Source organism: Bos indicus, chromosome 11, assembly GCF_029378745.1.
Source record: "Bos indicus isolate NIAB-ARS_2022 breed Sahiwal x Tharparkar chromosome 11, NIAB-ARS_B.indTharparkar_mat_pri_1.0, whole genome shotgun sequence".
Taxonomy (NCBI): domain Eukaryota; kingdom Metazoa; phylum Chordata; class Mammalia; order Artiodactyla; family Bovidae; genus Bos; species Bos indicus.
In genome coordinates this window covers 244,394-270,610 of record NC_091770.1, presented here as the reverse complement: position 1 = coordinate 270,610, position 26,217 = coordinate 244,394, and the positions used below count along the sequence as shown (strand labels likewise).

The 26,217-nt window shown below is 40.4% G+C and overlaps 1 protein-coding gene across 4 annotated transcripts in view; it reads left to right on the top strand.

Annotated features, from left to right (window-relative positions):
- TMEM87B (transmembrane protein 87B) overlaps positions 1 to 21,079 on the top strand; it is a 49,710-nt gene extending 28,631 nt beyond the window's left edge. For all 4 annotated transcript variants that reach the window (XM_070798164.1, XM_070798163.1, XM_070798165.1 and 1 more), the window contains 8 exons: positions 2,083 to 2,189; positions 2,285 to 2,343; positions 3,564 to 3,667; positions 3,950 to 4,023; positions 11,603 to 11,676; positions 13,994 to 14,046; positions 16,419 to 16,449; positions 17,793 to 21,079. In XM_070798164.1, the coding sequence (XP_070654265.1) occupies positions 2,083 to 2,189; positions 2,285 to 2,343; positions 3,564 to 3,667; positions 3,950 to 4,023; positions 11,603 to 11,676; positions 13,994 to 14,046; positions 16,419 to 16,449; positions 17,793 to 17,852 (562 nt within the window). In that variant the 3' untranslated portion in view covers positions 17,853 to 21,079. The remainder of the gene's footprint in view (positions 1 to 2,082; positions 2,190 to 2,284; positions 2,344 to 3,563; positions 3,668 to 3,949; positions 4,024 to 11,602; positions 11,677 to 13,993; positions 14,047 to 16,418; positions 16,450 to 17,792) is intronic.
- The last annotated feature ends 5,138 nt before the right edge of the window (positions 21,080 to 26,217 follow it).

The following is a 26,217-nucleotide window of genomic DNA, read 5'->3' as shown; positions in this document are numbered from 1 at the left end:
CATGCTTTCATTACTGCTTTAAGAGTATTGGGTCTTGATCATGTTTATTGAATAACGTGTATTTCCATGTCTGTAAGTCCTGACAGCAACCTTAATTGGTTGAATTGTGTTCTGATACAAATTGATCTTCTGTTGCAACTTAATGGGTCATTTGTGTTATTCATTTGTTAAATTGTGTCCAACTCTTTGTGACCCCATGGACTGCAGCACATCAGACTTCCCTGTCCTTCACCATCTCCCAGAGTTTGCTCAAACTCAAGTCCATTGAATTGGTGATGCCATCCAACCATCTCATCCTCTGTCTCCCTTTCTCCTCCTGCCCTCAATCTTTCCCAGCATCAGGGTCTTTTCCAATGAGTCAGCTCTTCGCCTCAGTGGTAAAGAACACACCTGCAATGCAGGAGACACAGGTTTAATACCTGGGTTAGGAAGATCCCCTGGAGGAAGGCATGGCAACCCACTCCAGTATTCTTGTTGGGAGAATCCCATGGAAAGAGGAGCCTGTCAGGCTATGGGTCCATGGGATCACAAAGAGTCAGACATGACTGAAGCGACAGAACACAGAAAAATTGAAAAGCAGCTTTGGTAGTTTTAGGACTAAAATGAAGTTTTTGATTAATGAAGTATTGGGAATTTAAAGAGGAGGCATAAATAAATCTAAAATGTGCCACTTACATTCCCCTTTGCTCAGCTCTGTGATGTATGTTCAGTGGGTGATCCCTACACAGGGCTTGGCAGGCTGCAGAGAAAGCTGCCCATGTTTACAGAGCTCTGGCTTGAGCACAGCCTCACTGCTGAGAAGCCAGTGGACAGGTCTCTCTCTGCTTCTTCGTATCTGACAATGTCACTGTTTACCTGAGCCCTGTGCTGCTGGAAAATAGCCACCCCGAAGACAGCCTCCACCCTTTGGTGTTTGGGAAAAGGCTTAAAAGCTGCCTTTCCCCATGGGACTTCAGTGAGCTTCCCAGGTGTTCGCTTGTTTACTTACGACAAGGCCAGATACAAACCTGTATACCTACTGACTAATCTGGACAAAACGTCAGACCGCACCAAACTGACTAAGCCTTCTCCTTCCCCCAGGTCCCTGAGCTTTCATCCACCCACAGCCCTCTTTCACAGCCCTTGCTGAGAACCTACAGGCCTCAAGGAAAGTCATAACCCTGAGGAACTGGCCTGTCAGGCCACCCCCTGCCCACACCTGCCACTCTCGAGTCCTATCTACACCTCCTTACAAAAGCAAAGGGCTTCCCTGGTGGCTTAGTGGTGAAGAACCCGCCTGCCAATGCCAGAGATGCAGGTTCGAACCCTGGGTTGGGAAGATCTTCTGGAGAAGGAAATGGCAACCCACTCCAGTATTCTTTCCTGGAAAATCCCATGGACAGAGGAGTCTGGCCAGCTATAGTCCGTGGGATCGCGTAAGAGTCGGACATGACTTCCAACTAAGCAACAACAACAGTAATAAAAGCAAAGCCCTTCCCTGCCTGGCCTTTGGGACTCCTACAGATCTTACCGTCAGAATATTCTCCATACTGCACTAATCTCTTGAATAAATTCTCTCCTTACCCAAGTCCAGATTTATTTTACTTGACATATTTCAGTTTTTTTTTTTAATTTGTAAAATGGAATTGATAGATGACATGACTTCTTAATTATGATCATTCAGAGTGTAGAATGAGAATAGACCAGAAACAAAAAAATAAGAAACGGAGACAGAAAACCACAAGCCGAATGGCACGTCCTGATGGCGTCTGCACCTAGCATTTAGTCTGTGTCCTGCTCTGTCCTGTGTTTCAAGAACTTGGCACTGAAGGAACACAACGTAGGTCTTGTCCTTACGTTCTTTTTCCTTCACGTTTGTTTACTTAGTTCAGACAGTGGCACATTGTACAACAAAATCTGTAATAAAATTGCTGTCGTGATTATACGTTAGTGGAGAAGACATTTTCTGTGTTTCTATTAGTTTTAAATTACAGGAACTCTGTGTAGCAGTAGTTTTGGAAATGTAGCAGAAGATTCTTATTTCATTTTTAATCTTAACTATGTATTATTATTTAAAATTTTTCCCTTAACTCTTTTTCACATTTTTATAAGTTTGGCACAAACTATGAAGACTCTCAGGCTAAGAAAGAACACAGTAAAATTTTCTTTATACAGGCACTTTACAAATACCCTCATCTTTGCCATACTGGGTAAGTTATCTGATTTTCTTTTATAATAAATTATTTTAGTATTGTACATGTCCCTTCAGAGGTTGACTTTTTTTTTTTTTTTTGGTGTGTTTCAGCATCTGTAGTGTTTATGGTGTGGACAACTAAGACATTTCGGTTTGCAAAATGTCAATCAGTAAGTATAATCTTCCTATGTAAACAGTTTTCATTTTTAATTGTACTCTTTTATTTTGTGTAAGTTTGAAGAGTTTAGTTTGTGTTTGTAGACCAAGATAATTGTAATAGACATATTCCATTTACTTGGAATTATTTTGTGCAGGATTAGAAAAACATTTGTCTCCTTTAAACAAGTCTGAAACAAAGTTCCTCCTAAATCTCCGTTTCCAATTTTGCCCTTTTCTCAGCTTCTTTTGTTGTATTCTGAAAAGGAATCCTCTCCCTGAATAGTCTAAGGTAACAGGAAATCGTTTTCTTCCAGCACACAGTGTGACCGGGTTGCTTTGTATCTAAGTGGGATTCTAAATCTTAAGCCCGACATGTTCCTAGGATTTTATACATGTTTATAGTATACTCATCATGAACATTCAGGAGATATTCTCCTTGGATTCTCTAGTTAGAAGATATATTTCTTAGACTGAAAATATAAAAGGCCCTTCTGGGGATATCTTGATTTGGAAATAGCCTCTAGTTCTATATTGGTTGTTGTTCAGTCGCCAAGTCTGACTCTGCGACCCCATGGACTGCAGCACGCCAGGCTTCCCTATCCTTCACTATCTTTCAGAGTTGGCTCAAACTCACGCCCTTTGAGTCGATGATGCCATCCAACCGTCTCATCTTCTGTTGCTCCCCTTCTCCTGCCCTTATTCTTTCCCAAACTCAGGGTCTTTTCCAGTGAGTCAGCTCTTCCAATCAGGTGGCCAAAGTATTGGAGCTTCAGCTTTAGCATAAGTCCTTCCAATGAATATTCAGGGTTGATTTCCTTTAGGATTGACTGGTTTGATCTCCTTGCTAGTTCTATATAATTGTAAAGAGCCCTGTGAAAACCCTGGACTAATGCTGCCTTAGGGAAAATTTCACGAGAGAAGAAACTCTTCTTGTCTAGAAAATAAATTAATTGACCTCTGAAGCCCTTTTCAGCTCTAATTCTTTTCATGATACTGTTTAATTTGTTAGGGTTTTATTCACTGGATTGATTATAAGGCTCAACTAAGCATTAATATGGATTTTAAGATAGAATTTCTTAGTTTTTATGTTTCTTGAAAAAACATGTGCTCATTTTTTTTGAAGACTTACTGGTTGGAAGGATTTCATTAGTACTTGTCATTATATACTATTTCAGTGGGAAATCTGTTTATCAAAAATTAACTTTTCCTGTTTGAATCATCCTTGTTCTAGGACTGGATGGAACGCTGGGTTGATGATGCATTTTGGAGCTTCCTTTTCTCACTTATTCTTATTGTAATAATGTTTTTGTGGAGACCATCAGCAAATAATCAGAGGTACCTTACATAGTTGGGCAAGGATTTTGTTCATCTTCTGCTACAATGTTAGAAAAGCATTTATAGAAACCAGAGAAGTAGTTGTTGCTGTTAAGAGGTATACAGTCAAGTGGGGAGACAAATATAACAGAAGGAAGACAGTGAAAGGAGAGATACGGGGGAGAAAGGGGTCTCCTCGCAGGAAGAGGGAAGAGGGGTCCCTGGAATGACTGTTTCAGGTGTAAACTGAGCATTGAACAGGTTTAAACACGCTAGTAAAACTGCTCCTTGTTTTTTATTTAGATATGCCTTCATGCCTTTAATAGATGATTCTGATGATGAAATTGAAGAATTCATGGTAACATCTGAAAATTTAAGTGAGTGATATGTTTTCTTACTAAATAACCATTGTATCTATTGTAACAAAGAAATACTGTGTCTCTACCTGTGATGCAAGGTCAGCCACACTTTTTTTCTGTAAAATATTTTTAAGACTGTGTCTGAGGAAAGCTCTATTACAGTCGACAGTCACAAGAAGAAACGTCAGTGATTAAATTTTCCAGATTGTTACTGTAGCTGGAGCTTTTCTTTGCTCTTCATGTCTAAGGATTGCAGTCAGTACACTTGTTTTCCACAAGACTGATTTGGTATATATTGTACTTAGCTCCCAAATAATATTGATAAATCTTCTTAATGATGATTGCTAAATTTCTCGTAGCAGAGATATTAAAATTCAGTGTGTTGGTTTTGGCTCCAGTAATGATGGAATGAATTGTGTTGGACAGTCTTCCTGCTGATAGCTAGAATAAACTCTGGACAGAATTTTTTTTTAATTAATTGTTTAAAGGCACCGGAGAGCAATGAAAGGCAGGCAGAAACTGGAGGAACTTTCATGTTGAAAGAAAAGAGCCGCACTTAATAAGTTCCACATTTGTAGAGCTTCAGTCCAGAGTGTGTGCCCAGTCAATGAGACAGGCTGGAGCTCAAGCAGATAGGTGTAATCTCACTGATGCAAGGAATTGGAGAGTAAGCTTGGGGCTGTAAGAATGCCTGGAAATTGAGGGAAAAGAAAAGAGAGCCACAGAGGAAGAAATTCCACAGTCTTTAAAAAGTCTCTGTAATCTTGTCTGATGCCTGAAAGGGGCATTTTGAGACTCCAAAAGGCCAGGGGGAAAACAATAGCTGTTTGGTTAAGAAGCAGAACAGAAATTTCAGCACATGCCCACTGCAGAGTTTGAAATTCAAGGGCTACTTCTTAGAAATAAAGACCACAGTCTGGGACCACTGAAATTTACCCTAGGACTAGAGCTAAACTGAAATAAACCCTAATAAAATCTGAGAGCATGTCCCCCAAAGATTAAAGTGATCCAGCCATAATCTGAATGCCTTCTGGAACAAAACACTTCTCAGAGATAAGGGAATCCAGAATCTATAAGATACCATTCTCAATGTCCCATATACAATGATAAATTACTAGACAGGGAATGAAACTGGAAACTGTGACCCATAGTTAAGGGAAAAATCAGTCAATAGTGACCTAGAAATGGCCCAGATGTTACAATTAACAAGAAAGACTTTAAAAATAATTGTCATAAATATGTTAAAGAATCTATGGTGCTTTCAAACTGTGGTGCTAAAGAAGAGTATTGAGAGTTCCTTGGATAGCAAAGAGATCAAACCAGTCCCTCCTAAAGGAAATCAGCTCTGAATACTCATTGGAAGGACTGATGGTGAAGCTGAAGCTCCAGAACTGTGGCCACCTGATGCGAAGACCTGACTCATGGAAAAGACCCTGATGCTGGGAAAGACTGAGGGCAAGAGGAGAAGGGGGAGGCAGAAGATTAGATGGTCGGATGGCATCACTGTCTCAATGGACGTGAGTTAGAGAAAACTCTGGGAGATGGTGAAGGATAGGGAAGCCTGGTGTGCTGCAGTCCATAGGGTTGCAAAGAGTCGGACACAACTTAGCGACTGAACAACAACAACAAAGAATCTGTAGGAATAGATGGGTGAAGGCAAGAGAAATTTCAGGAGAGACATGGAAACTAAACCAAAAAAAAGAAGAAGAAGAACCAGATAAAAATACTAAATATAGGATATCGGAAAGAAAGTGGAAGTGAAGTCACTCAGTCACGTCCAACACTTTGTGACCCTGTGGGCTGTAGCCCACCAGGCTCCTCCATCCATGGGATTCTCCAGGCAAGAATACTGGAGTGGGTTGCCATTTCCTTCTCCAGGGGATCTTCCCGACCCAGGGATTGAACCCGGGTCTGCCACATTGCAGGCAGACGCTTTACCCTCTGAGCCACCAGGGAAGCAGAACATCTGAAGTAAATCCATAAAATAGGATTAACAGTAGACAAGCAAATTGGATACAACCAAGTAATAGCATCTGTAGACAAAGCAAAAGAAATTTTTCAAACTGAAAACCAGAGACAAAAGGCTAGAAACAAAATGAACTAATTTTTGTGACCAGAAAGACAGTATTAAGCAGTCTGCTGCTGCTAAGTCATGTCAGTCCTGTCCGACTCTATGGGACCCCATAGATGGCAGCCCACCAGGCTCCCGTCCCTGGGATTCTCCAGGCAAGAGTACTGGAGTGGGTTGCCATTTCCTTCTCCAGTGCAAGAAAGTGAAAAGTGAAAGTGAAGTCGATCAGTCGTGTCCGACTCTGAGCGACCCCATGGACTGCAGCCCACCAGGCTCCTCCGTCCATGGGATTTCCCAGGTAAGAGTACTGGAGTGGGGTGCCATTGCCTTCTCCGATTAAGCAGTCTAACAGGTACATAATGGAGCTCTCGAAGAGGAAGAATGAGGCATAAAGAATATTTGAAAAAATATTGGCCAGAAGATTTCCAAAATTGATCAAGAAACAAAAATGAAACTGACTGAAGGAAAAGCACTGAAAATAGTACATACATGGAGAAATATAAAAAGTCACTGTTTTTTAAAAAAATCTTTTAAAAGTCAACTAACTTTTTGTAGCAAAAATAATGTGAGATTTATAACATGTAGACATGAAGTAAATGAAATCAATATTGTATTATAGTTCTTAATAAAGTAGTAAAGCAAATTTGAATACTAAAGCAAAATAGACTTAAGTAACCTATTTTGATACTTAAAATAAATGCAAGTGGACTAAATACTCAACAGGAAGAGATTGTCAGATTGTTAAAAAATTATATGAAACTCAGCTGTGTGATGTTTACAAGAGACACCTCAAAAATGTCACAGAAAGGTTGAAAGTATGGGAAAAGATAAACCATGAAAACAGTAAGCATCAGAAAGCTAGTGTGGCTGTGTAGTGTCACTTCTTAATGATAAAAGGGTGAAGTTATCAAGAAGACATTGTAGTCCTAAATGTGTATATATCTAATGATATCTAATATCAAATTTTGATTCATGAATTTTGAAGCTCTAAAGAAAGATACAAATAAGTTGATATTTTAACACTTTCTCTTCAGTGATTAATAAGACATGAAAACATGTGTAACAGTGTACAAGAACTGAATAAGGCCATTGACCTTATTGATTTGATTGATGTTTATAGAACATTACATTTAGCAACTGAAGATAAGTGTTCAAGTCTGCATTACATAAAATAACCCATGTGAGCGGCCATTAAAAATGTCTCCATATATTTCAGTAGTTATAATCACAGAGTGTTTATGGTCACAATGGTTAAATTAGATGCATAACAGTATATCTACAAAATAAATGTTTAGAAATTAAATAATACATTTCTAAGTAACTCATGGATCGAAGGAATATTAAGTATTTCATAATAAAGTGATAATAAAAACAAAACATCACATTTTATAGGATGCAACTAAGCCAATTCTTAGAAAATTAATAGCTCTAAGTGTCTATATTACCAAGAAAAAAAAAAGACATATAAAATCAGTGATGATGTGTTTCCATCTTGAGAAGCTAGTAAAACAGTGACAAATTAAACTGGAGTAGTTAGAAGGAAGGAAATAATCAAGTGAACTGTCTACATCAATGAAATAGAAAACAGAGAGAGAGAGAGAAAATCAACAAAGCCAAATGTAGTTTCTTTTAGAAATGATGAATACAAATGGATTAGCCTCTAGGTAATCTAAACCAGAAATAGAGACAAACAATATAGCAAGACAAATTTCCAACACTGGAAAAATAGAAAGACATTATTATAGTAAGAAAGTAGGTCAGGGGTATTATGAAGAAATTGGGCATTTGGATAAAATGAACAAATTCCTTGAAAAATACACTTAAGAAACTACCCTAATCTAACCCTATGCCACTAAATTGAAATAGCCCTATATCTCTTAAGGAAATTGGATTGAAGTTTAAAATCTTCCCATAAAGCACCAGACCCAAATGGCTTAACTAACCTTCAGATACTTAAGGAAGAAACATTCTAATCTTACACAAATTCTTCAGAACATAGAGCTGGTAAGAATATTTCTTAACGAATTTTATGAGGCCAGCACAACTCAAATGCCAAAATCGAACAAAGACAAAAAAGAAAAAGTTACAGGCCAATATCACTTATGAGTAGAGACATAATATTTCTTTAAAAACATGAGTAAATAAAATCTAGCACAGTATTGAAAGGTCATTATTGTCAAGTGGACTTCACTCCAGAGTTGCAAGGCTGTTTTAACATTTGGAAATCAATCAATGTAATTCAACTAAAAAATAAGGAAGTAAAATGACGTAATTATCTCAATAGGTACAGAAACACGTATCACAGAGTTCAGTACCTACTCATTTTTTTTTAATATAAAAGCAATCCACTTAGCAAACAAATTATAGAATAATATGAAAAAACACCACACCTGAAATCATACTTAGTGGTGAAATGGTGAATTTTCTTCCAAGACTGGAAACCAGGTACAGAGATAACTGCTCACCACTGTGACTCAACTTCACAACAGGAGGTCAAGAAAGGCAAAGCCCACAGACCAGCCCGAAGAATACAAAGGCATGAAGCGTGGAAAGAAGGAAATCTGTTTGCATTGGTAGACAGCAGGGTTATGTGTGTAGAAAAGCCTAAGAAATCTATAGGAAAAAAACACAACAGAGCTAATAACTGAATAAAACAGAAACATAAGATGTATGTCCAATACATAGAAATTAGTTGTTTTTTTACATACCAACTGGAGATACTTTTTAAATGAAATTTAAAATATGATTTACAGTAGCTTCAAAAATAAAATATTTAAGAATAAATTTAATGGAAAAAATGTGCAAAACTGCACTGAAGAATACAAAACAGCGCCAAGAGAAATTAGAGGTGAGTGTAGAGCTTTAACATGTTTATGAATTATAGCTCAGTATTATTAACCCATCACTTCCCCAATTGATATGTAAAATAGATTCAGTACAATCCCAATTGTAAGTCTAGCTGACTTTTAAAACAATGGTTAAGCAGATTTAAAATTTGTTTTTGTTGTCGTATCTAACTCTATGGTCTGCAGCCTGCCAGGCTTCTCTGTTCATGGGATTTCCCTGGCAAGAATACTGGAGTAGGTTGCCAATTCCTTCTCCAGGGAATCTTCCCCACCCAGGGATTCAATCTGTGTCTCCTGCATTGGCAGGTGGATTCTTTACCACTGAGCCACAATGGAAACCCTTTAAAATATATATGGAAATACAAAAGATCTGGAAGAGCCTAATCGTGCTCATAATTACAACGTAGATCTTGAAGCATTATGCTAAGTGAAAGAAATAAATTACGAAAGATTGTACGTTATATGATGCTATTTACGTGAAAAGTCCAGAATAGATCAATCCATGGAGATAGAAAATAGATTAGTGTCTGCTAGGGGCTGGTCGGAGAAGGCAATGGCACCCTACTCCAGTACTCTTGCCTGGAAAATCCCATGGACGGAGGAGCCTAGTAGGCTGTGATCCATGGGGTTGCTGAGGGTCGGACAAGACGGAGCAACTTCACTTTCACTTTTCACTTTCATGCATTGGAGAAGGAAATGACAACCCACTCCGGTGCTCTTGCCTGGAGAATTCCAGGGATGGCGGAGTCTGGTGGCTGCCGTCTGTGAGGTCACACAGAGTCGGACACGACTGAAGCGACTTAGCAGCAGCAGCAGCAGCAGGGGCTGGTGGAAGGAGTGAATTGAGAATGACTGCTAATGGGTATGGGAGGTGGTGATGAAAACCTTCTGAAATTAATAGTGGTGATGATTGCATAATTTCGTGACTGTCCTGAAATCCACAGATGTGTACCCTTCAAAATGGTGCATTTATGCTGTGGGAATTATGTCTAAATAAAATGAAATTAATGGACTTAACTCTGATTTCAAGACAAAAATTTCAAGTTATACTAATCAAGACAGTATGGTATTGGCAGAAGGACAGAGATGTATCAGAGTATCGAATAGAGTCCAAGAGATAGATTAATAAATTAGGAGATTAAATGTCAGAAAACTTAAACAGAAGAGTCCAGAAATAAAGCAGCACATATTGTTCAGTGGATTTTGTTGTTGCTTCAGATTATTTTACCAATGCAATAACACTTTGAAGAATGTACTTGTCAATCAGCTCAGTCATGTCCAACTCTTTGCGACCCCATGGACTGCAGCACGCCAGGCCTCCCTATCCTCACCAACTCCCAGAGTGTACTCAAACTCATGTCCATTGGTTTGGTGATGCTGTCCAACCATCTCATCCTCTGTTGTCCCCTTCTCCTCCTGCCCTCAATCTTTCCCAGCCATCAGGGTCTTTTCAAATGAGTCAGCTCTTCGCATCAGGTGGCCAAAGTATTAGAGTTTTAGCTTCAACATCAGTCCTTCCAATGAACACCCAGGACTGATCTCCTTGCAGTCCAGGGACTCTCAAGAGTCTTCTCCAACACCACAGTTCAAAAGCATCAATTCTTCAGTGCTCAGCTTTCTTTATAGTCCAACTCTCACATCCATACATGACCACTGGAAAAACCATAGCCTTGACTAGACAGACCTTTGTTGGCAAAGTGATGTCTCTGCTTTTTAATATGCTGCCTAGGTTGGTCATAACTTTCCTTCAAAGGAGCAAGTATCTTTTAATTTCATGGCTGCAGTGATTTTGGAGCCCAGAAAATAAAGTCTGTCACTGTTTGCTCTGTTTCCCCATCTATTTGCCATGAAGTGATGGGACTGGATGCCATGATCTTAGTTTTCTGAATGTTGAGCTAAGCCAACTTTTTCACTCTCCTCTTTCACTTTCATCAAGAGGCTCTTTAGTTCGTCCTCACTTTCTGCCATAAGGGTGGTGTCATCTGCATGTCTGAGGTTATTGATATTTTTCCCGGCAATCTTGATTCCAGCTTGTGCTTCTTCCAGCCCAGCGTTTCTCATGATGTACTCTGCATATAAGTTAAATAAGCAGGGTGACAATATACAGCTTTTATACAGACAATATATACTCCTTTCCTGATTTGGAACCAGTTTGTTGTCTTTTACTAGTGCCAAATTAATTCCAATATCATAGGTTTTTGAAATTAGAAGTCTCTTTATAGAGTTATAAAATGTGAGGACTCTCTTGCCTGGGAAATCCCATGGATGGGAAATATTGATATTTTTATCGATATATGATAAATATTGAATATTGTTCAATATTATCAATATTGAAATATTGATAAATCCCATGGACTAGAAATATGGACTCTTGCCTGGGAAATCCCATGGACGGAGGAGCCTGGTGGGCTGCAGTCCATGGAGTTGCTAAGAGTCAGACACGACTGAGCGACTTCACTTTCACTTTCCATTTTCATGCGTTGGAGAAGGAAATGGCAACCCACTCCAGTGTTCTTGCCTGGAGAATCCCAGGGACGGGGAGCCTGGTGGGTTTCCATCTATGGGGTTGCAGAGTTGGACACGACTGACGCGACTTAGCAGCAGCAGCAGCAAATGTGAGGCTACAAAGGAAAATGTTATTTTATAATTTTATGTATTTCTATAATGTTTCTCATTACAGCTGAAGGAATAAAATTAAGAGCCTCAAAAACAGTTTCCAATGGAACAGCTAAATCTGCTACTTCTGATAATTTTGTGAGTATAATATATATTTAATAGTCTTTAATACTTCAGAAATCTGTATGAATGTCACGTTCATCAACCTTCCAGAGAACATTTTTCACTAGGTTTTTTGTATGAAAGTAAATGTTACCAAGTAGTGGTACTAGTTAAGTCTGACCACTAACTGCTGTAAACCCTTACTTTTCTGTACATAATTTTATTTCTTTGTTTTGACTGTACCGGGTCTTGGTTGCTGCTCAGACTTTTCTCTAGCTGCAGTGAGTGGTCTCTCTGGTTGCGGTGCCCAGGCTTCTCGTTGCAGAGCACGGCTCTACGCACGTGGCTTCAGTAGCTGGGGCTCCGGCTCTCCAGAGGTCAGGCTTAATAGCTGTGCTACATGGGCTTAGTTGTTCCGTGACATGTGGGATCTTCATGGATCACGGATTAACCCTGTGTCTCCCGCACTGGCAGGTGGATTCTTCACCTCTGAGCCACGAGGGAAGCCCCTTGCTTTTCATGTGTTGTGTATGGACCAGAATTTCAGGCGTATACCAGACCAGCTGAATCTAAATCTGCTTTTTAACAGATTCCATCGATGAGTCCTATGCATATTAAAGCTTGAGATGCTTTGTTACAGTAAAAGTTTGTGTTAATTTTTCAGCATTTTTAAGTGATCTTTGAAGCCATTTCAGATGATGTTTATCTGTTGGAGGAGGAGTGTTAAACCACATAAGCTTGAATAAAATGGTAAAATGTAGGCTAGAAATGAGTTTTTAGATGTTTTATGCATATTATTTATGCATAAAGTGGTAGTTATGAAAGTAATTAAACAAAATGTAAATGCCTGTCATACAGCTTTGTGTTTGGCTTTCTTACCTCTGTTGTGGTTAACAAGGTGTAAGAGTTTATGAGCACACCTAAGTCCTGACAGGATGGATGCTGTATGAATAGTTTCATTAGTTGGATTTGGTAACTTCTCTAATTTTTACTTTTGGTAATTAGTAATTCTTTAACGTATGTTCTTTAAATAGTTTTATGGTAATTTAACTAAGCTTTTAAAAGTACAGGGGTTTTGGGACTTCCCTGGCAATCCAGGGGCTGACTCTGCCTCACTGTAGGGGCACAGCTTCTATCCCAGGCCAGGGAACCGAGATCCCACTTGCTGCATGGTCAAACAAGTGAAAATAAAGTACAGCGGTTTTATTTATCTGCCTTTAGATCTATTAAACCCTCAGCCTGCTAAGAAACTTTTCTCTTATTTTACGGATTTGTCTCAGTTTATTTTAAAGCTCAATTTTTGCACATATAGCAAGGGAAAATGCTTTCATTTCTTGAAATTATGTAGCCAGCTCAGAAGTTTGGAACCTTGTTTTTCTTGATTGACTTATTTCTCCCTGAGATTCACACAGAGAATTGGGTTCCTATTAGTATTGGCTCAGTTGCTTTTTCTCTCTCTCTCTAGGTGAGCAAGATATCTTTAATGCTAGAACCAGAGGATTCCATATAGCCAATTTGTCTTATTTCACATTGTAAACCAAAATATTCAGTATACCTTTTATTTTTCTTAGTCTCAGTAAAATGACTATAAGCACATTTTCTGTAGAAAAAAAAAAATGTAGGTACCCTAAGTGAAAGTGTCAGTTGCTCAGTCATGTCAGACTCGGCAACCCCATGGACTGTAGCCCACTAGGCTCCTCTGTCCGTGGAATTCTCCAGGCAAGAATACTGGAGTGGGCAACCATTCCTTTCTCCAGGGGATCTTCCAGAGCCAGGGATTGAACCTGGGTCTCCGGCATTGCAGGCAGATTCTTTACCATCTGAGCCACCAGGGAAGCCCCCAGACTGACTTGCTTTTTTTTTTTCTTTTTTCTTTTCTCCTGTAGAGAAATGAGCATTAAACACAAACAGTTGGAATAAATAGGCTTTTATAAAGTTAGAATATCTCTACCATCAGCTTTTTCTTTTGAACAATTGTAAAATCATGATATAAAACGAGCGCAGTAGCCGTGATGAATGCCGGAAGCAAAACAACGAATACAAATCAGTATCCATGCTGTTGCTTATCTTATAAATCAGCGCTTTTTATTTCTACTGTGGTTTTTCAAGGCAAAAAAAATAACGCCTTTGCATCTAACTAAAACCAGAGAAGTACAAAAATCCAAAGTCCAAATGTTTGTTTGACTATTTAAGAAAATCCTGGCATAGTTTCTGTGTGGCATGAGTGAAGTTCTTAGGCTATGTAGAAATTAAAAGAATGTCATGCATTTAAATGTAAATGCTTAAATTATGTATATGTATTCTATTTCAGAATTCTGCGCAAATGCTAATATGTAAATGTTTATTTCTACAGAGTGAAGATTTGAAATGGGTGGAGGAAAATATTCCCTCTTCATTCACAGATGTGTAAATATCCTCTGTTAAAGTTTGAATCTAATATTTAGGCTGTAGTATAAAGGGATAATTTTCATACTTTTTTATGTGCCTTTTAAGCCTTTTTCCTCTGTGTGTTTCTATGGGCCCCCATCACTAGTGATGGACAGATTAACTTCATGCTGAAATGCAAAGAAAACATAGCCCTGCCTTGGCCTGTCTTTCTTCTTTCCTTTTCAGTGCACAACAGCTATTTTAATACTCCTGCCCTGTAACCAGCTCCTTTTTTTATTTAAGTTTATCAGGGTCAGAGTCATTTTGTTTTCCCTTTATAATATGGAAAAGTTCAAACTTTTTTAGTTTAAACACATGTAACCACAATAACATGTAGCGTGGGAATGCTTTTGGAGGAGAAACATGAGCTTAGGAAAGCGAGTGCAGAGGAAGCCTGCTTGGGACTTGGAGCCCTTTGGGTTCTTCTTTATCGGTGTCTATATCTAACCGCAGTCCCCGGGCTGCAGACTAGTGTCTGTATGTAACGGCAGTCCCCGGGCCATGGACTGGTATTGGCAGGAGGTGAGTGATGGGCAACTGTGAGAAGCTTTATCTGTATTTACAGCTGCTCCCCATCACTCACATTACCTCCTGAGCACCGCCTCCTATCAGATCAGTGGCGGCATGGTAAATATAATATGCTTGAATCATCCCCAAAGCATCCCCACCCAACCCAGTCCCCACCCCAGTCCATGGAAACATTATCTTCCCCAAAACTGTCCCTGGGACCAAAAAGACTGGGGACCGCTGCTCTGTGACACATGAATTCCAGGTAGCTGTTCCCACAGTAGACAACAGGATGGTTTGTTCCTTTCCCTGCTCCCATTTACTTCCTATTTAGACCATTTCTGTCTAATAAGAAGTTTAGCTCAGTGCTACCCAACATGCATGTGCTGTTTACATAGCAAGTTTAGAAACTGGACTTCACATCCACGTGTATGTGAAGTCCTTTTATATGCTTCTGTAGAAATGGAACAAAAATTTTGCAAGTCGTAGGACAATTTAAACAGATCACGAATAACCCATATGACCTAGTGTGTTCTCTGATACTCACATGCTGTATATCATGGCTTTTCTGTGTCTCTGATAAATGAGAAAGGCCAGCTTAGCGTAGTTCACCTTCCGTCTCAGTGCACCGATTCCATCTTAGTAAGTTTTAGACGGTCGTTTCCCTCACAGCAGGAGCCATTGCTGGTGTTTATCTCTAAATGAGGTGCCAAGCTTTCTCCTTGGCCTCCAAGGTTCTGGTTCATATTTCCCTAAGGTAGTCATCTCCTCTGGATTTCCCTTAACGGTATTATTCTGAGCCATCTAAGCAGCTCCTCCCGCACATCTCCGAGGCCCCCGCTTCACCTTCTTCCGTCTCCACCACGAGCTGCGCTGCCGGTGGCATCTTTGGGATTGTGCATTGGCGTGACTTTCATGTTGAGACCTTGACACTAGACCTTTCCTTTGGGCTCTCCCTCTCACTGGTTCATCGCACACCGAGGCTCTCCATTTGTCTTTTCTTTTTATCCGTATTATTCTCTTTTCTGAACAAAGATTATGTTGTGTAATTTTTTCTGTTTCCAGTGCCCTTCACAGGTTTGTGTCTAGTCAATAATAACAATGACATAGGAATTAAATACTTGATTCTATAAATACCACCTTTTGTAATATGTTCACTCATCCATCTTTTTAAAAATATGTATAATTTTAATTATAATTGTATTTATTTAAAGTGTACATGATGATTTGACATACAGGTTCGTAGTGAAAGGATGCCTACAGTCAAGCCTGTTCATCCCTCTTTCATTCTCACAAAAGCAGACGACACATGGGTTTTCAAATTAGATAGCACATCGCTAGTCAAGACATTTGTCCAGCTATTCAAAGTTAAAAATTACAGGGGCTTAAAAATAAAAACATAATTGGTTGCCCAAGTGTATAGCTTAATACATTTTTAATATAAGCACACTCATGTAACCAGCACTCAGATAGCAGACCAAAAGCTGGAACATCACTAGCTCCCTAAGAACCATCTTGTTTTCCTCCCAAATCATGACCCCACTCTCCCAAAGCTACTGCCCTACTGATGTCTGTAACTGTAGGTTACTAGTGTTGGTTTTCAAAACCTGATCCCTCAAAACATCATACCTCCTTTCGGAGGGCTCTGTAGTATCCCAGTCCCCCAGTTTGGAGCATGTTAAGAACAGCAGTGCCGTGTGTCTGTTGGTAACACTGGATTCATTTCTGTCAACTGTGTCTTCCAGGAATGGGAATTGGTGGATCTTGGGATATGCTTATATTCAGCTTCTGTAGATTCACCGGCCTTTTAATAATTTTGTCAACTTTTTTTTCTTTTATTTCAGAGCTCTTCCAGTGTTAGTGGATTCAGATGAGGTAAAGTATTTTTGCTTATGTCTTGGAGCTATTATTTTCACAAAGTAGAAATGAATCTCATAAATTCTGAAAGTTACTATTTTGTATGATTACAAGTTAAGCAGATCGAAAGACTGCATCGAGTTATGGGTAAAGTTTTGAGGAACTGGATCCTCATTTAAAACAGGAGCAAGATACTAACATGTAATAATAATATTAATATATAATAAATGCTTACTGGTATAAGAGGAGGGAAGAATTATTCTATGAAGTTTTGAGTCTGAATTTTTAACATCTTAAGATGTAAGAGTTTAGAAGACTTCAAGATGGCAGTTTGTCTGAATTAATCCCTGATAGATATTTTCCAGCAGTAAATAGAGTTTCTAACTGGTTTACATTTACAAAGTAGGGAATGTGAACAGACGATGTGGTTTGGGGAGGTTTCGGGGGGATTAGTTGTGGGTCACCAGCACACCCCCACTGGCGCTCTGCTTTACATATGGTAGTGTGTATGTTTCCTTACTCTCTCCACATGCCCCCACCTTCTCCTTCTCCCACTCTGCCCACCCCTGTGTCCATAAGTCTATTCTCTGTCTGTGGGGTTTGACCATAGTAGGGTGGGAACTTCTAGGAAGGCTGCTGTATGCACACACCTTGCTAGGAAACCATTGCGCTCGCCCTGTTTGCAGGGTCAAGTAGCAGTAAAGACGCAGACACAGAAAACAGACTTGTGGACACAGCGGGGAGAGGAGAGGTCGGGGAGAGGACAGGAGGGATTGAGAGAGCAGCATGGAAACAGACATTACCGTATGCAAAGTAGGTAGCCCGTGGGAATCTGCTGTACAGCACAAGGAGTTCAACTCGCTGCTCTGTTGACAACCCAGAGTGGGGATGGAGCGGGGGCGTGGGAGGGAGGGGACGTGTGTATACCTGTGGTGGATTCGTGTTGATGTATGGCAGAAACCAACACAACATTGTAAAGCAGCTATCTTCCAATAAAGTCAATAATTAACGTCCCCCCCAAAAAACCTTTGGACTCCTTAGGATTTATAACTACAGACGTGTATACCATGGAATTACTCTTAAAGGGGCATTTATAGTGTTCATTTCATAAATGATTGATTTCTAATTGAAAAAATACTTAAACTGGTTAAGACAGACAAATAACCTGGATAATTATACTCCATAAGTAGAAGTCTGGACTATATGGTTTTTATTTTTTATGTCTAATATTTCTATGTATATTGTGGCATGGAAGGCACAAAATTGTGACTACTTTATAGAGACTCTATAGAGAATTGTGTTAGGTCTTAGAAGAAGCATCAACATTTTAACGAATATCTACCCCTCCCCTTTTTCTAAAGGAAATTATGACCAGATCTGAAATGGCAGAAAAAATGTTCTCTTCCGAAAAAATAATGTGATGGAACCCAAGAATGATGAAGGACTTCCTCAAGACTAAAAGAGAACTTTGTTTTGATATAGTGCAACAAGTTTTTATTGCATCATCTTGGAAATCTGTGTGTGAAAATTAAGAATTCAGATGGTAGGAGGGTTCTGTGGCCCTTTTTAATCTGACCCCTGAGTGCCAGTTTCATGTCCATTACATTGCCTACTTGGCAATGATCTGAGAGAAGTATTATAATAAAGATAGGTTCCCAGCTACCCTTAGCTGATGGGTGGCAGACATGTGGATTTGGGCATGTGGGTTCTCTCTTTTTTTTTTTTTCTGAAAAATATGACAATTTAAAATAACTTACTTACATCAACGTTCCTATTGTTCTTTTGCTGAGCTTCAAAACAGTGATATGATTCTTCTGAGATGTGGTTAAATCAGTGTCTCCATCTATTGGGTTTATAGTTATACGTTGCAATAATAATTCTCTTTGACTTTCATGCTGAAGTGATTTGGTAATACTGAGTTGGCTAGAAAGTTCATTTGTTCCGTGAGAGGTTACAGGAAAACCTGAACGAACTTTTTGGCCAACCCAGTAAGTAAAACTCGATTAATGTTGGAACATAAGGGTGTATATATGGGTAGTCTTACTCTGGGCGTGCTTGTGCTTGTGTGCACAGGTCTGTGCACAGGCCTTGTGTGCAGCTCACACCATGCACATCAAATCGTTGATCTTCTCTGAGCTCAGGGGAGCACAGTTCATGGAGAGAGCGGTCCCTTCTGAAAGTCTGCTCTGCTTGTCCCTCCCTTAGGCCGGGTGTGTATGTGCTGCTGCTGAATCCGCCTGGGACAGGTGGGGTCACCCGGCCACGTGGTTCCACCGGAGCACTTCTTCCCTAGCAAGTGGGGACGCTCATTACCAGTGAGCCTTGAGGAAACTAGAACCTTCTATATCATCCTAGCATATTTGGTTTCGTAATAATACGTGTATTTAACTGCATAGTAAGTATATCACTATTAATCTTGTAATTAATTTTTTAACCTTAAACCATGTTTTATACATTATTTTGTTATATATGTAATGTGTGATTTGAAAATTTAAAAAAAAATTTTTAATGCAGAGCATGCTAAACTTGAAAAACCATTGGTTACAGTGTGACAGAAACAGTAGCTGTTTTGCTGCTTTCCTGACCAAAGATACAGGGCTAGTGGATGTTTAGAATAGGAATTAAAGGTAGAATCTTCTGTGTCTTTCTCTGAAGGAGTTCTAACCTTTGAAGTTGAGGATGACTTCAGAGTTTTTGGTGAAGAAGCATCAGGGTCTTAACCAGTACATACACTTGAATTATAACCTTCCTTTTTTTTTTCTTTCCCATAGTAAGCCACAGAACGAAATGGTTTCTTTGAAAAGGCTACCTTTTGAGTTGCTTTCTCGTTTGCTCATTTCATAGGGCTTAGTTAAAAAATAAAAAAGATTTCTAGTAGTAATGACTCTTTAAAGATACTTTCAGCTGTATTTTCAGTAGTGAATATTGGACCCTGTTGTACTGAGAAAGGCGTGGCTTTCATCATGCTTTAGCTTTTGGACATCCTTCCCAAGAAAAGAATGTCTAACAAGGTGGGTTCCCTTCCTCATTTCCATTTCTGCCACAGGAATGGACTCCACCTGAGGTGTTCCCACGTGAGGTGTTCCCAGCGTTTATGTCCATTTTGACCGTGGTGTATATGTGGCCCTCAGCCCAGTTGTTTCAGAGCTGGAGGTGACCATTTCCTTTTTGTTCCTAACGTTTGTATCTGATACCACTCCCCAGATTTTGAAGCAGATTGATCCCCAACTCATATGGCTCCAGTTGAATTTTGAAGTGCAGAATCCTGGTTTTCCAGCTGCAGAGGTAGTGGAGTGTGAGTAGGGAGTCAGTGGGAAGTGTGCAGTGATGCGTGTTAACACCTCTGATGTAACCTTGATAGTGTTGATGAAAACACTTCTTTGTGCCGCTGACAAGATAAATAATGCTGTGCCTGCATAGCCCAGCTACGTACCAAAATGCGGACTTTTCTCATCATCACAGAAAGCAGAATTTTCTCCCGATAACCTCATCAGAAATGTTTCCGAAGGACGCATACCGTGTCTGTCGTCCTCGGTGGTCAGTGTGTTGTCTACTGAAGACTCTCAGCCTGAATCAGATATTCCTATAGAGGGCCTTCTTGGCCCCCTCATGTGCCCAGGAGGGGGCGCCCCAGAACTGTAGCCTTAGTGCTTATGAAGGACCCCTGGGGAGAAGTCACACTCAGGAACACCGTCACAGCTCATCACCATTGCTTCTGCACAAAGACTCCAGAAACTGGTGGTCAGGGTCTTCGAGGCGGCCACACCAATTTATTCTTAGGATGCCATCAGGATGGGTCTCCTTATGAGTGCAGGGATCTGAGGGTAAGAGTCCAGTTCTCTGTGTTTCTAGGCGAAATGCCTAAGTGTTCTTACTGTGCCATTTGTGTTAGATTTCTGTGATGTATGACGTTGGCTTAAAAGGGAATTTTCATGTTTTAAGTTAGAGGAATATTAGAATCTGCTTTAAAGGAAAGTTCATTTCAAATATAAGGAAAAATAGGTGAATGTGTGAATTTTTTGAGCCCAAGAGATAAGATGTGAAGAAAATATTTAAAATCTTCCATATGTCCTATAGAGAGCACTAGACCTCCCCACTCTAACACAGTGTATTTGCACTACTATAATGTGAAGAATGAGGATATAAAAGATGTACATGTGATTGCTTTTTATATCTTTTTTAAAAAAGGGGTTTGAGTCTGCTGCACTAGACTGTACATAACTGGTTTATGAGACGTGTTATACTAGCTTTATAAGCCCCTAGTGCTGGACTTGTGTCTTGGTATGATCAACAACACGCGATAAGCAATGCAAAACACCACGCCTTAAAGAAGGAAGTGTAACGTATTGGTTGAAGTACTAAAGAATGTATTTAAGTGACAAAAGGAGATTTAAGGACATGTGTATTATGACATAGGAGCTCAAGAAGAAACTTCTTTAGAACTAGGAAAACATGTATTTGGGAAGAAAATTTAGGGGCTAAAGTTGTATATTTTTTATTTAAGAAGTTAAGTTATTGTATAATTTGGAAGATGTTGCTTTGAATTTAGCACAAAACTATTTCAAAGATTTTTATTTGAAAAAAAGTGACGTATTTTTGTGCCTTAATATTTGTTCTGACTTAATAAAATGCTTTCTGAGCTTTTGGATGATTGGTTCTTGGTAATATCTGTGAGTACTGAAATTACTAAAACCTATAGGAAATGTAGACTCTGATAGATAGTACGACGTACACTTTTCGAAGGAGGAGGGGCGGCAACACGGGCCAGCGTTCAGCCTCGGTAGGACAAACGCGAATGAAAGGAGAAACTTTTAAAACTCAAATCGATATGCTTATGCTATTAAGTATTTGTAACAGTTGTTTTGCTTTCAGTGTCTAAGGAAATGAGCACATCACTAGTGCCAGGCTCCTCTGTTCATGGGATTTCCCAGGCAAGAATACTGGAGTAGGTAGCCATTCCCTTCTCCAGGGATCAAACCCATGTCTCCCGTCTCCTGCACTGCAGGCAGATTCTTTATGGTCTGAGCCACCAGGGAAGCCTGGCTTCTGCATAAAAATGTTTAGTATAGCATTATTTAAAGTAGAGGAAAAAATAAGCAAACTAAACATCACATTAGAATGGTTAAGGAATTATAGTTTATTTAACCAGCTACTCTGCAACCATTACATTATGAAGACTATATAATAACATAGAAATGTACTTACAAGAGATATGGCACTTCCCTTATGGCAGTGGTTAAGAATCCGCCTGCCAATGCAAGGGACGTGAGTTTGATCCCTGGTCCAGGAAGACCCCACATGCCACGGAGCAACTAAGCCCACGCTCTGCAACTACTGAGCCCGTGAGCCGCGACGAGAGAAGCCACCACTGTGAGGAAGCCAGGCACCACAGCTGGAGAGTGGTCCTTGCTCACCACAGCTGGAGAATGCCCGTGCACAGCAACGAAGACCCAGCACAGCCAAAAAATTTTAAAAAGACGATATAAAGTTACATGTGACTCATGTAAACAGCAGGTAGAGAAAAGACTGGCAACAGGTCACAGGGGCGCTTAGAGTGTTGAGGTTCCGCTAGGCTGTAAGTAATTATCAATTACATTTCAAGAGGCTAAGACAAAAAGTCTGTGTCTCCTAACTTGTAGGATAGCTGCAGAGTGAGCAGGGCAACCCTGCTCCACACGATCCCTCGGGGGCCCAAGGTGTATTTTCATATTGTGGGCCTGCCATCTGCATTCAGCCAGCAGAAGGCGAGGGTTGCTCCAAATGGGGGTTTTGTAGGACAAAGCCTGAAAGTGGTGCCCATCACTTAGTACATTTCATTAGCAAAACTTCAGTCACAAAGCCACACCAAACCACCAGGTGGGCTGGGAAACGACACGAGCAGAATGCCTGCCTGCTGTTTTTCTTTGTAATGATTGATTTATGTTTTGTCTGTGATGGGTCCTTGTTGCTGTGTGGCCTCTTCTCGTTGCAGTGAGTGGGGGCCGCTCTCTGGCTGCAGCGCTTGGCTTTCTCACTGTGGCGGCTTCTCTTGTGGGGCACAAGCTCTAGGGCCTCCAGAGCAGACTTAATAGTTGTGGCTCACGGGTTTAGTTGCTTTGAGGCATGTGGGACCTTCCCGGATCAAGGATGGAACCTGTGTCTCCTGCATTGGCAGGCGGATTCTTTTTTACTGAGCCACCTGGGAAGCCCTGAATCATCACATATATGTATCAAAATGTAAATAAACATTCCATCTTTTGTGACCCAAAATGAAGGAAGGGAGAGGGAGGAAAGAAAGTGCCTAGTGCCCAGGCCTTCACAAGACAGCTAAGGTTAGTGTTAACGGTGATTGTACAGGTTACGGAGCTCAAACAGCTCAGACAGACTCCTCCGTACAAAATTCAAACACATTCTAAGGTTTATTTACATGTGTTAAAATGAAGTTACCCTGGGCTTCTCTGGTGGCTCATCGGTAAAGAATCTACCTGCCAGCGCAGGAGACCTGGGTTCAATCCCTTGTACAGGAAGCCCCGACATGCTGTGGAACAACTAAGCCCCTGTGCCACCGCTACTGAACCTGTGCTCCAGAGCCCGGGAGCCACAACCCCCGAGCCCGCGCACCTGGGGCCTGCGCTTCACAACTAGAGAGCCCACCGTGATGAGAAGCCCGCGCGCCGCAGCCAGAAAGAGAGTAGCCCCCCGCTCGCCACAGTCGGAGGACAGCCGGCACAGCAATGAAGACCCAGCACAGTCAAAATTTTAAAACTTAAAAAAAATGACATTACCCAAGGCACGTCCTCTGCCCCTTCAGTGATAGTGGATTGGCAGCTAAATTCCTAGTAACATAACCTGGTATGCTACTGAATTCAGATGTAAATAATTTTGACAACATTTCCTTTAAATCATTTTGGGAAAGTAATAAGCTGCCAGAGAAGCCTGGTGTGCTGCAGTCCTTGGGGTTGCAAAGAGTTGGACATGACTCAGCAGCTAAATACCAACAAAATAAGAAACTGCAATGCAAGTTTCTGTACAGGAACACTTTTAACCCTACCCAGCAGATGGTGCCAAACTATGTCTCGGAAGAGGTCTAACCTCAACATTTTTGGTCGCTAATTCTTGCCTTTAAAAAATTTGTAAATTCACTTTTACTTACCAAGTGCCAACTAAGAGGCAAAATGTTAGTTTTAAAAAATTTACACTGAGTACCACCATCACGGCAAAAAAAAAAAAAAGGAGCCAAGAAACAAGCAAGCAAACCTCCCCCTAAACTAAAAACCCCTTCTTATTTTGGTATGTTTCTAGTCTCTTTCAGAATTAGAACTTGAAAGCTTGGAAGGGGCCTATGAGCATTTTACAGATGAGAAAATGAACAATTGACTCCAGGTCCCTCTGGCCAGATTTTGCTTTTTCTCAGCTCTGGATCCTCAGGGTCAGAGGGAGAGAAATGCTACAGGAGGGTTGAACTGTACATCAAAACTCAAAATATACTTTCTATGACTTGTTTATCCCTTGCTTCCTCATTTTATATTACTGTATTATCTTTCACTCTAGCCTCAAAATTCTTATCTCAACATAAACAGTCATAATTCTGATTCTCTGCTTCTTAATTTAATAAGTGGAGGCATTATACAGTCCAGAAAAGACAGTGTCTATTTTGTTTTGGTTTTTTAAATTTAAATTTATTTTTAATTGGATATTTTATTTTTAACACTACTGAACATACTGATAAAATATTCAATCCTTAAGTTTTAGTTTGCTTTTTTAAAAAAAGAAAATTAAGCATGAAGAAGCTGGACTTTTCACTAGGAAATTGGTTTTTAAATAATACATTTATGATTATAAAATGTATGTGTAGATTTCAAGTTCTGATAACGGGGAAGTACCTTCTTTTGACTGCCCAGACATCAACTCTAGATACAATTAAAATAACTACGTTGAAGATATCAGAGAGAGATAGGAACAGGGACATACTGGAAATACTGTTGGATACAGGGGATCGCACTGGGTGCCTTTCCCGTATTTACGGCTTTTACACTCAGAGCAGGACACAGTGTGTGTCACGTGGAGATCAAACCCAGTTATAAAACCTGAATTTTACTTGTTGAATTTGAAGATAGAAATTAGAAGAATCACAATAGCTAGAAAAGGAAAGGATTATTGAAAGAGAGAACCAAAGAAAGTAAGCACCACATTCCGTGCGTGCTGAGCTGTGCTTAGTCTCTCAGTCGTGTCTGATTCTTTGTGACCCCAGGGACTGCAACCTGTCAGGCTCCTCTGTCCACACGGATTCTCCAGGCAACATAGTGGAATGGGTTGCCATGCCCTTCTCCAGGGGATCTTCCCAACCCAGGGATCATACCCAGGTCTCCTGCATTGCAGGCAGATTCTTTACCAACTGAGCCACCAGGGAAGCCCACATTCTGTGTATAAACTTCCCAAATCACTGGCTCGCTCTGAACTGTGTTTGTATCGTACAGACTCTAAGACCAAAGCACAGATGGCCAAGAGGCATACGAAAAGATGCTCAGCATTGCTGATCATCAGAGAAATGCAAATCAAAACCACAATGAGATGTCACCTCACACCTGTCAGAATGGTTATCATCAAGCATACCACAAGTAAATGTTGGCGAGCGTCAGCACACTTGGCGGGGGTGTAAATGGGTACAACCACCATAGAAAATAGTACTGCTGCTGCTGCTGCTGCTGAGTCGCTTCAGTCGTGTCCGACTCTGTGCGACCCCATAGACCGCAGCCCACCAGGCTCCACCGTCCCTGGGATTCTCCAGGCAAGAACACTGGAGCGAGTTGCCATTTCCTTCTCCGATGCATGAAAGTGAAAAGTGAAAGTGAAGTCGCTCAGTCGTGTCCGACTCTTAGCGACCCCATGGACTGCAGCCCACCAGGCTCCTCCGTCCATGGGATTTTCCAGGCAAGAGTACTGGAGTGGGGTGCCATTGCCTTCTCCAAAATAGTATGGCAGTTCCTCAAAAAACTACAAATAGAACTGTTACATCACTCAGTCAATTCAGTCACTCAGTCGTGTCCAGCTCCTTGCGACCTCATGGACTGCAGCACGCCAGGCCTCTCTGTCCATCACCAACTCCTGGAGCTTGCTCAAACTCATGTCCATTGAGTTGGTGATGCCATCCAACCATCTCATCCTCCATCGTCCCCTTCTCCTCCTGCCTTCAATCTGTCATATGATCCAGCTATTCCACTCCTGGGTATATATAGGAAGAAAAGGAAAACAATAATTTTTAAAGATATGGGCACTCCAGTGTTCATTGCAGCATTATTTAGAATAGCCAAGATGTGGAAGCAACCTAAGGGTCTACCAACAGGTGAATGGACAGAGATGTGGTGCATTATACAATGGGGTATCACTCAGCCATAAAGAAGAATGAAATCCTGCCAATTTTGCACTGTAGTGTGTATCTCCACCTGGATTTATCTAATTTTTTTTCCTCATGATTAGATTGAAGTTACACATTTTTGGCAAAAGAATGTCACAGAAGCCACACATGTTTGTGCCTCAGATCAGAGGGTACAGGACATTGCCTCATTGATCTACTGTAAATTAAAAATTTTCCCTTTCTAATATATGTAGATACTTGGGGGAAGATACTTTGAGACTATGCAAAATTCCTGTTTCTGCTTAAATACTTACTCACTGATTTCAGCATTCATTGGTGGATCATGCCTGCAACAGTTATTACTGTAGTGCTCGAATGGTGCCTTTTCTATTTTTCACACTTTTTTTCTATATTTACTGACTGTAATTTTTCTATAAAGAAGAGTTGTTTCT